Here is an 11,296-nt window from a genome sequence, read left to right on the forward strand (position 1 = left end):
CTTCAGCAAACTTGCGTATGCGTAGAGTACCTTCCAATGAACAACTTTGAAGTTCGGAGTTTCTGCGCAGGAACAACCCTTCTATGAGTTTTGAATAGAAGTCAGTTTTGACTCCAATTGACTTATCTGACTTGCAGAGTACCAGACTTATGTGACTTGCAGAGTTTGTAGACTTGCAGAACTTAGTTGCTTTGTCGAACTTCTAGAACTTCGACTTGATAGACTTGCAGAATTTGAACTTTGCAGACTTTTTGAGTTGAGAAGCTTAAGTGACTTATTGCTTAAGTGATTAAGCTTAGTAGTGTGGCAGCAAGTCCCGATTTGCAGGGGGGGGGGCGCCGTTTTTGCAATGCGGCGCAAAATTCGGAGGTCTCCCGAGATACCACGCGATTACGTTTGAAGCTTATAAAGCTTTAATACTAAACTTGATAATCATAAAAGCTTTTAAGCTTTTGGGCTATGGAGACTTATCTCTGTGTATGAAGATGACTTGATGAAGAAGAGATAGGAGTGGTCCTCCGTCTCTGCAGGCCGGTCCTTCGCAATCTGATGATGGAAACAGGGGTTCTTGATCACCAGGAATCTGCCTGTATCGACCGTTCGCGACGAGATTGACCGTAGAGCCCGATCGTTCCAGGAGCTCCGCCTTCGCACAAGATGGGTAGCGATTGGAAGCTCTTGATCTCAGCTTCGCTCTGATACCATTGGTGCGCAGATCGGATGCTGTACGCTCGCGTAGTGAATGCGGGAGGGTCCCCAAGAACAATAGAACTCTACTTTTTGCACAAATTACAAGGTAAGAAGCATGAACGACATGAACAAGAGACCAATTGGGTGCAATCTCCCCCCATGCCTTGTGTGAGCGCTCCACAAAGCATGTATTTTATGTATTAATCATCTTCAAGCTCAAATAATAGCCCAAATTACAAAATAGCAAGCTTTTAGCTTTTGAGTTTGCTTTAACACAAAATAGGAATAAAGCTAGTAGGCGGTGCCCAAAGAGTCTGGCATGCCCAATACAATGTCCAAGTACAAATAACATAATCGTACGCCCATGCGCATACAAAATAATAATAAATATCCAATGCCTCAATAAATAGGCGTGACAAAATATAGGCGCCATACCTAAGGTATGCGCCCATCAAAATATAATCAATAAATCGAATACTTGCTATCCTCCAATGCTTTCCTCCGCCACTGCTGCTATCTCTACACATCAACCGAAGCATTCACAATCGTTAGTAAAATAATACAATTAAACCAACAAAAGTGAATACCTAGCAGTCTTCAGCTACAATAAATAAATCAACTGGTTAGAAATAAATCCTAACCTTAATTTATTACGAGTGCGCACTCTAAACTCATAAATATTTATTAATTTAATATGCATTTTACGGAATCACCCGCTATGGAATCACCCATGTACACACTAAATTAATGAAACGCCCGAAAAGGACAGGCGTCCCCATCAACTTCTCGCACAAAGAATCCACTTTGTGTATGAGCCCCGGTTATCAAAGTTTACGGAATCCACCGAAAAACCTCACGAAATCCACTGTGGCCCGGAATCCACCGTGAAATATGCCTTTTGGCATCAGGTTGTTGCCCACGGTTTTCTCTCCGGTTTCCCTTTCCAACCTATTTGATACAATGGAGATCCATTTTTGTTATGAGTTCATTATATAAAATCTTCTTTAAAATCATTGCCAACAGATTGCAAAAAGTTTTTCTGCACCTGGTTCATCCACGTCAATATGGTTTCATTAAAGGTCGGAATATAATACATAACATTTTGAATGTTCAACTGGGAATTGACTATGCCAAAGCTTCAAGCCAGCAAGGAATTATGCTTCAGCTTGATATTGAGAAGGCATTTGATCATGTTAGCTGATCTTTTTTGCAGCAATTATTGTCTACAATGGGATTCGGTCCTCGTATGGTTTCTCTTGTTGATACCATTAGTCAAGGTGTTGTGGCTCATATTGCTCTTAATGGAGGGATCACAGAGGAGATTCTTATCTTGGTCTCTTAGGCAAGGCTCCCCTCTCAGCCCTTTGGTGTTCGCTTTGGTCACTCACCGGATGCTCTCATTGTTGGATAAGTTGACTGATCAAGGCAAGATAGTTGGCTTGTCTCTTCCCAGTGGAACTCAACTTGTGGGTCAATCTTTGGTAGATAATTCTTTTATGTTTCTTAAGGCTGATTGCACTAATGTTAATCAGGCAATGGTGGCATGGGATCTTTTTACTTTGGCATTGGGTCTTCATTAATACTCAGAAATCTACACTACTCTCCTTTATGGAGAATGATCTGCAAGCCTTGAACTGACATGGAATTGTGATCTCAAAGGGAAATATAACCAGACACTTGGGATATCCTATCGGTGTGGAGGTAGCTCCCCGTGCCTTACTGGATTGGACGGCCTCTCGGATTCATGATAGGTTCATGTACTGGAAATCTCAAGGTTGGCCTTCACATGTCAGACTTAAAGTTGCTCAATGTATCATGATCAGTATGATATCGTTCTTTCTTCCATTGCTTCCCTGGACAAAAGGTCCCTTTTGGAATTGGTTCAACCTATCAAATTCATGTCGTGGAAAAAGAAAGGCAATCGTTTGGGACAGGTGTGGATTTAGTGGCAGCATGTGACTACGCCTACACGGATGAGGGATGCAGCTTTGTTGGATGTTAATTTGCATATGACAACCTTGAGGTTGTCCCTTTTGCAGGCTTTATGTGTACAAAGTCATCCTTGCTCAGAGATTGCTAAATTTTTCATTGAAAAGATTGGCACCTATCATGGTAACAAGGTTATTCATGCTTCCTAGTGGCATGTGCATAATTCCTCGAGGCCTATAAAGGTCTCCCAGTCTTTTCTCCTTTCTCATCTGATTGCATCCTAGAGGGAGATCTTACATTTTTCAATCTAGAGTCCCCCTGATATTCGTAAGGAGGTTAATTCATTGCAAGGAAAGTACTAGCATCCTCCAGGTTGTTGGATTGGCTAGACAAAGATTTGCGGAGAGTCAAGTTTAGTCGGATGGCTCGTTTGGGGTTGCAGACAATTTTTGATGGTGTTATTCTTGGGCAGTCCTGTCTTTATTCTTTTCGGCATATTCGTCAGCACTTTGGAGTACCCCGTGCATATTGTGACATCTGGTCATCCATACAAGCCAGACTTGAGAGGTTCTCTCCTTTGCATGTGCTACAACCATTATATCCATGGCGTGATTGGATGCTTGTGCTCCCGGATGATTTCGAGAAGAGGTTTGCTAACCAGATGCATCATTAGATGGTGGAGGCCAAGAGATGGGTCACTACAAAGGTGAATAAATTATGGCATATAAGGGATGGCAAAAAGAAGTGGCAGGAAAGATTCATTCAGCTTTGGAAGTCTAAGGTTCCCTATCAAGGTAAAGTTCTTGTGGAGACTGTTGATTGGTGGTCTTCCAACTGGAGAGGTGTTGCGTGCTTGAAAGATCTTTGCTGGTCGTTGTGGATTGTGCACTACATGTGATGAAACATTGCTTCATCTCTTTGTCTCTTGTCCGGTTGCTCCACAAATCTGGAGTTTTATTTCCTGTGTGTGGTTCTTGGCGACTCAGCACTGGATAACAGCCCATTCATGGATTATGGGAAAGCTGCCCTCTGTGCCTTCTTTGCATTCTGATTATACCTGCATTTTCCATTTCCTTAGATGGACTGCCCTGTGGCATATTTGGCATACTTGGAATGCCTTTATTTTTTATTCAGTTTCGGGCATCCATGGTCATGTGGCCTGTGTTTGAGGTTTAGTGCTATGGCAGATTTCTTCAATGTTATCAGCTGACCTGGTTCTTCTTGGCATTGCTGCTCCTTGGCTGGCTATTGTTCTCTCTACTCCAGCTGTCCTTTCTGTGTGATTTCTTTATGTTAAAGTCCTGATAGTCTTTCGTCAGTTTCTCTGATGACCTGATGGTCTGATGTAATAGAAAGTAAGAGATATAGAGAGAATGCTGACCTGATGATCTGATGTAAATATTTACTCCTTAATTCAATTATCTTCATGAAAAAAAAGAGAGAGCAGAGGAATCAGATAGACATCAACAAGGACAGATCTGTGCCCTGGTGGACAGCAGACTATAGACATGCAAAGACTGCACATGGTACATCCTGCTGCGCGTGCAACGTGCCCCTAGGCATAGACAAAGAGAGCAAGCTGGCCTCTACACACAAACACACGCGCGCGCAGAGGAGAGATTCTACGCAACACTCAAAGGTTGAGCTTTGATATGGCGTATATGTAGGCGTCAAGTGGTATTGATGTGGCTTTTCTTGACCAGCATATTAAGCATGGGGATGAGAAAGATTCAGTGGAGTCAGATGGTGACTCTTTGGCTGCGGATTCTAGGCAGTTGATGGAAGGGAATGAGATGGGAAAACGCCGTAAGATGATGGGAAGGACTCCTTTGATTTCTAGAATTCATGCTTGGTTACAGTCCATGCTTGTCACCCCTCTTGTTGAAGACATTTATGATGGACTGAGGGGGTTTTTTGAAGTCCTTTTTCATACCCCGGATGTGTGCTCGCATCATGCAACATATTCCTTTGTTCATGGATGGTCAGCTAGTACACGTGGTCCCATGGAGGCCTATGGCTGAGTTTCAGGAGGTGCTTAGGTAAGCATGCCCAATTTGGGTGGAGGTGGTTAATTTTCTTGCACATCGTTGGCAACTTTTTCCTCTGGTTTTGAAAACCCTTGGCGAGGTGTTGGTGGAGCCCCGTTTGGTCTCTCACAATAAGAACAAGACTCGTATGCTTTGGGACATAGGAAAACCTTGGCCAACCAAAATTCGTTTTGAGGTCCCTGGATTGCAAACGTTGGTTTTTTTAGCTTAAATGGGGCACATTTGTTGGACATTGCTTTCAATATGGCCAATTGGGCCATTTTATTTCCAAATGTGATAGAAGCCCTGAGGTATTGCAGCGTTCTTTGGATCCTGACATGGATATGCAAGAGCATGATCCCCAGTCGATGACTTAGCAACAGCAAGATGTTGGTCCTATGCCTCTTGCCGTGCATGGACATGATGATGGTAATAGGGATGCTTCCCAAGTTGGTATTGAGCGTGTATCGCATTTGATTGGTCAAAATCTGCCTCCTCAACATGATTCTTGGGTCACTGTGGTTAGATGTAATGCTAGACAAGAATCTCATTCGACTCCTGCTCACTCACTTCCTCATCCTATTACTCAGACTTTTTAACAAAGAGGTAGGGATTTTTATAGGAAACCTCAAACTTCGCTTGTACGTGCAGTTGGTGTGGATGATAAAAGTACCTCTAATTCTGCTTTGCGCTTTGACATGTGTGGGAGGCTTTTGCCTCCTCGGGATGTTTTACATTCTCAACAATAGTAGTTTCCTTCTTGGGCTTCGATCGCTAGTTTGCAGAGGGTGGATCTTGTAGATGTGATCTGTAATGAGATGGAGAGATTTCAATCTACTAAAGCTATGGATGTTAAAGAGAAAGCGAAAGTGGTGATTCAATAGTTTTCTCTCTTGTGGTTTATCATGAGACTTACTTTATAGAATGTTAAAGGCATTTCTTTGAGTAGTAAGTAGTATCGGTTGTGGAGAATTGTGATAGCCGGTAATTGGGATGTGTTTGTTCTGTGGAGCACAAACAACATGCTTTGGCAGGTTCTTATGTTTACAGGGATTATACAGTGTGTCCACATAAATTTGGAGTTATGTTGGCTGTTAGATCTTCCTTGCAACCATCCTTGGTTTCTCAAGACCCTCGAGGAAATTTGATGGTGGAAATCATATATGAGGGTGAGGTTTTGTGGTTGGTGGGCGTGTATGCTCCTTCTACTACTCAAGAACATCGTTAGCTTTGGATAAATTTGGAGTTATGTTGGTTGTTAGATCTTCCTTGCAACCATCCTTGGTTTCTTAAGACCCTCGAGGAATTTTTGATGGTGGAAATCATATATGAGGGTGAGGTTTTATGGCTGGTGGGCATGTATGCTCCTTCTACTGCTCAAGAACATCGTTAGCTTTGGATGACTTGCACTGCCTTTCCATGGCTCGTCAAGGTTTTGTTATGGATGATTTTAATGCATGTGTATTTGCGCATCAAGCCACTTCACCGCACTTGGTCATGGATGGTTCTGAGCAACAGGCTTGGGATGCACTTGCACTTGTGTCTTTGGAAAAAGACATGTGGTCTTGGATGCATCCTTCACAGTTTGGATATACTTATTGTTCTCAACATGTGGACTTGGATGCATCCTTCATAGTTTGGATATACTTATTGTTCTCTTCAGTATCCGAACACCTGGCTAGACTTGATAGGATCTACATTTGTCAGAGCGATTCTTTTTTTCCTGCAGTGATTGATATGTGGGTGGAGCGATAGCATGTTTTGTCAGATCACTATCCTTTGGTTTTGGTTTTGACTCATAGGCCAATTCATGCCTTTTAAGGCCTTGCTTGCTCGTTTGCCTCTACGTTTCAATCAATCTTTTTTATTGCAAAATCAGTTTTTGGAATGTATTCAGCAATTGCGCTTTAATTTGTCTTATTTGAAGCACGCTTCAATGGTTATATGCGGCAATTTCTTGACCAATGTGTGTCTAATTTCCTGTCAAGAGGAGCTCACACCTTTGGGCAATTTACTAATTATGTACAAAGGGTCGCTAACAATATGGCATCCATCATGCATCCCTTTGCAAACAACATCGACAGGCAGCATAGGAATTATTAGCCTTGTTGCATTCATTGCTTCTTTAGTCTCTGAATGATACATTCTTGTCCTCACTGGCTATGCGATTGGTTGATCTTATCCAGTAGTTCCATATGAGATCGTATTAGCAGGCTAAATTTAAACCTTTGATTGACAATTTGCAAGATGCCTTTTGCCAGTCTCATAAATTCTTTTGTGGTTTGCATTTTTCCCTTGCCCATAAGAATACGGTTAGACTATAGCATATAGATGGGGATATGGTTACAGATCTGTAGTCCATTGTTCGTACGTGTCCCAACTATTTTTTGGAGCTTCTCGGAACGGTCCAATATCTCTCTGAGCATATTTCTATAGCCCATTGCTTTTTATTACTTGGTTTGGGACCACATTTCATCCGACATGCAGGTTGCACTGGAAAGTGGCATTCCTAAGGATGAGGTCATGGATGTCTTATTGAACTTACCCATGGATAAAAGCCCTGATTGGGATGGCCTCACTAATGAATTTTTTGAGACCTATGCATGATGGAAGGAGGGAGTTATTAAATTGATCTTGAAAGTCCATCAATATTGAAACATTGGAGACCTATTTCCTTGAATGGGCTTGATGTATGAAATTTTCTCTAAAGTGTTGGCTAATTGCCTCCATAGACATCTCCTTGCCATTTTGCACCCCAATTAGTATGGCTTCATTTAAGAGTAGAAACATTTTGCATAATGTTCTAAATGTGCAAACCAAACACTCTAACCAAGAGGTGGTATTAGTGCAATTAGATTTGGAGAAAGCTTTTGTTTATTTGGATTGGTCCTTTCTTGTAGAATTGATGCGTTCTATGGGTTTTGGGCCGTGTATGTTCAAGTTGATCCATACCATCGATGCTGATGCTTCTTTGAGGGTTATGTTAAATGGTGGTGATATTGCCCCCTTCCCCCTTGCACTCTCGGTCCAGTAGGGCTGTCCATTGAGCTCTTGTTTTTTTCCTTCGCAACGCATCTTCTGCTCATTGGCAGGTTTATCTCTTCGTTTTGGACAGCATTTTGTTGCACAATCACTAGCAGATGGCACCTTCATGATCTTACATGTAGAGAAGGATAGTCTTCGTAAGGCATTGGATGTTTGGATATTGTTTGGGTATGCTTTTGGTCTCCATGTTAATGTTGCAAAATCACCCCTCATGAGCTGCACTAAATGTGACATCAAGTCCTTGGAATGGCAAGGGGTGGTGGTGTACTGTGGCAATGTTGTTAGACACTTGGGATATCCTTTAGGTGTTGATGTGCAATCAAAATACTTGCAAAATACTTGCTAGAACATATCTCCAAAAAGATGGAAGCAAAATTGATCAATTGGAAAACACAAGCGTGGCCCTTTCATGTATGCCTCATTCAAGGCTTGGTTGGAAAACACAAGCCAATGTGATTTGGGGCATGCATAAATCCAAGGCTTGGTTGGAAATGACAGTGATGGAAGGATGGTTGAACCAGACCCCATTCAAATGCAAAGTCTTTCTTTGGAGAGTGATCATTTGTGGGCTTCCCCTTGCTTTGGCCCTTTCCAAGTGCTCAATCTCAAATGACAATTTTTTTTGTACAATCAGCATGGAATCTTTGCATCATAGATCTATTTCCTCCCCTTTGGCTAGGAAAATTTGGGCTCTTTTGATAGATATTTGGCAAGTGATTATTGGTCTATCGCTATGCCCTTTTGATTGGGTTTTTGCTAGGGCTAAATATGCCACCCTGGTGCAGCCACATATGAGGGTCTTGTTCCATTTTCTCAGATTTTGGGGCTGTTAGCATAATTGGATCACCCGGAATCCTTTTGTCTTTGACTTTGCCATGGGCATCCAAGGACATATAGCCAAACTCAAGTGTCTTCTACACTGGTAGTTAGACCTTGTGCAACATGTTGATCTTCTCCCTAGGGAGGATTTAGCTGCTAGACATACAGCAATCTCTACTTCTTTGCCGTGACTTTTTACATGTATCAAGATCAATGAAGGTGGTGGCAACAATCTTGTTAACACCAAGTGAAGAAGCCTCCTCTCACCACTAGCCAGTGGAAGGGAAAGCTATAGGGGCCCCCTCTCCCCCTAATGCCTATGTCAAAGAGGAGGGTTGACCAATGCTGATCCCATGATGAAGATAATCAATGCTGATCCTGTGATGAAGATGGAGACTTACCATTACTTCTGTCGGCACATCTAAGGTTCCATTAACCTGAGCTCAATATGAAAATTCCACTTTGTACCAATGACCTTGTGACTCGAAGGATCCACCAATGCTCAAGTTATGCTATTGTCAATGCTCTCGATCAAGCTCCTCCATGGCAGTGCACCATTCACGATGAGTGAGGGCCTCTTGTCAACTTTCTGGGTCACAATGTGCTATATAATCTGTCATAAAGACACATATAAATGAAGTAGTATAAGCAAGCCCAAGAGAGCATCTAGGGCCCTTGGAGATAGAATCAAGTGGAAGCATCCCTGATTTGTGCATAGTTTCTTGGTACTAGTGAGGTAACAGGTCCCTAGGAAGTGGTTGTAATGTGGATGACTGTGTAGAGGTGGGTTCAAGTGTCAGATGAAGATTTGACTTAGACAACACAATAGGAGTACTAGCTGTAGAAGATGTAAAAGGATCCAAAGATGTAGACTCGGATATCTGGATAATGTCTTTCATCAAAATAACATCCCTCCAAGCGAAAATCATGTTCGTATAAGGATAGGCTTTTGGCTTCCAGAGAATAGCCTAGAAAGATATGTACCTTTGCTTTGGACATGAGCTTACCTCTCTTATCATCTGGTGTGTTTGTGCATGGACAACAATGGAAGACTCTAAGGTGGGAAATAGGTATAGTTTTTTTTATATGTTCCATAGGGCAAATGCATATGGGTACAAAAGTATGATTGGAGTATGGCTCAGCCCTTGGGGATGAACCATATGTGGCCCTAATTATTTGGGAGAAACCCCAAAGAAAAATATGACATTTACAATTTTTGACCTTCAAACTTGGAACTTGAAACCATATAATGTGTTAACTTTGAAGTCATAAAAGATCAAACTGATGGTAGCATTTATCCTACTATCCAAAAATGATGCTGGTATTTATTAGTAACTAACATTTTTGGAGCTGTTTAATGGAGAATAAAATAGGTATTAATTCACAACATTTTTTAAATAGTGCATGCCTCAATTTTAGTGGCTCAACAGTTTTTTCTTTTTTCTTTTTTTCTTTTTTTTCTTTTTTTTTTTTTTGAGAGAGAGAGAGAGAGAGAGAGAGAGGTCTCATTTGTGCTACAGGTCACCTACTTGCACATCAGAATGTACTTGATGATGGAAGACCTGAACCTTCCTGTTCCTACTGCTGCTAATGAAGACAGTCAACTAGATAAGAAAGAAAGAGAAATTGAGGAGCATGGTTCTATTACTTCTGAAAATGAGCTGAAAGCCGAACATAATTTGGCATCTACTCATGAAGATCTAGGATCAAGGCCTCCATGGACAGATGATTCAAGCTTTTCGTTTGGTAGTAAGCTGAAAAGGGCCCCAATCTGGAGACATGAAGCACAGTGCAAACGGGTAGAAACAGAGGATGAATGCTCTAGAAGTCTGAATTCTCCTGCAGTGCCAAGTGAGGAGGCTGTCATGGATTGGTTGACCAGGCATGATGGGGTAATACATTGCATGCTTCACTGTTTTTTAAACTGTGAAATTAGATTTAGTGATAAGAGTTTCTTCTGATCCGCAAAAGCAATTCAATTTTGCAGGCCTCTAAAAATGAGATTGTGTCTGCTTTTTGCGCTGAAGATGCACTGATGAGTGATCTTCTGGCGAGGCTGGAGAGTGACTTTTTGATATACAGAAAGAACGACTTGTACAAAGTGATGTAATATAACATGACTCCATGTCCATTCATTGAGCACAAGATTTTTGTTTGTAACAAAAGAAGGAAAAGACGGTAGAATACAAAATAGTGCATTATTCTTTATGCACCAATTATATCAATACAATATGTATAATAAACTACTTACACTGGGTTGGATGATCTTGGTTCTTGTGAGGCTAGACAAGCATAGAAGGAATCTATCGCTAATATAGGCAAGAATTTGGCAGTCCCATCTCATGTGACCAAGATATACCTATACAAGTAGGATAGAACATGGTTATGGAGTAGAGTTCATTGGGTGAATCTTTGCCCAATGTCACCAAGTCACCGCCTTTTAGTACATTTACCTTCAAGCTCATACATGTCTATTTCATGGTACAAAATTCGAAAAATGAAAAAATTTGCCTCACTTATCCTATGCATTGCAATTTCCATTCATTTGCACAACTTTTGAGATATCTTAATAGTAATTGTCAACCTAGTAATGTTTTGTACTTTTTATTTCCAAGCAACTTGTTAAGATTTATACAAGAGGTATATAGGTGTATATATATTGGGAGTGAAGAGTACTCAAATGAGAGGTGTGTACATGTGCATTGGGAGTCCCCAACAAAGATAAAGGAACAAAAGATCAAGTTCCTCTCCTAAGAAGCCTATACGCTACTACATAAGTGTTAGAG

General features: G+C 41.4%; 1 protein-coding gene across 2 annotated transcripts in view; it reads left to right on the top strand.

Annotated features, from left to right (window-relative positions):
* The window catches only part of LOC148010821 (uncharacterized), a 168,314-nt gene extending 157,280 nt beyond the window's left edge, over nucleotides 1-11,034 (top strand). Inside the window, exons 19-20 of one of the 2 annotated variants that reach the window (XM_087671274.1) lie at nucleotides 10,031-10,402; nucleotides 10,498-11,034. In XM_087671274.1, coding sequence (XP_087527400.1) covers nucleotides 10,031-10,402; nucleotides 10,498-10,620 — 495 coding nt within the window. In that variant the 3' untranslated portion in view covers nucleotides 10,621-11,034. Of the gene's footprint in view, nucleotides 1-10,030; nucleotides 10,403-10,497 lie in introns of those variants that run through there. The other variant, XM_087671275.1, reaches the window with a different exon arrangement.
* Nucleotides 11,035-11,296: the final 262 nt, after the last annotated feature.

This window comes from Lygodium microphyllum, chromosome 29 (genome assembly GCF_053477565.2).
Source record: "Lygodium microphyllum isolate KBCC chromosome 29, Lygodium_microphyllum_v1.1.10, whole genome shotgun sequence".
NCBI classification, from domain to species: Eukaryota; Viridiplantae; Streptophyta; class Polypodiopsida; order Schizaeales; family Lygodiaceae; genus Lygodium; species Lygodium microphyllum.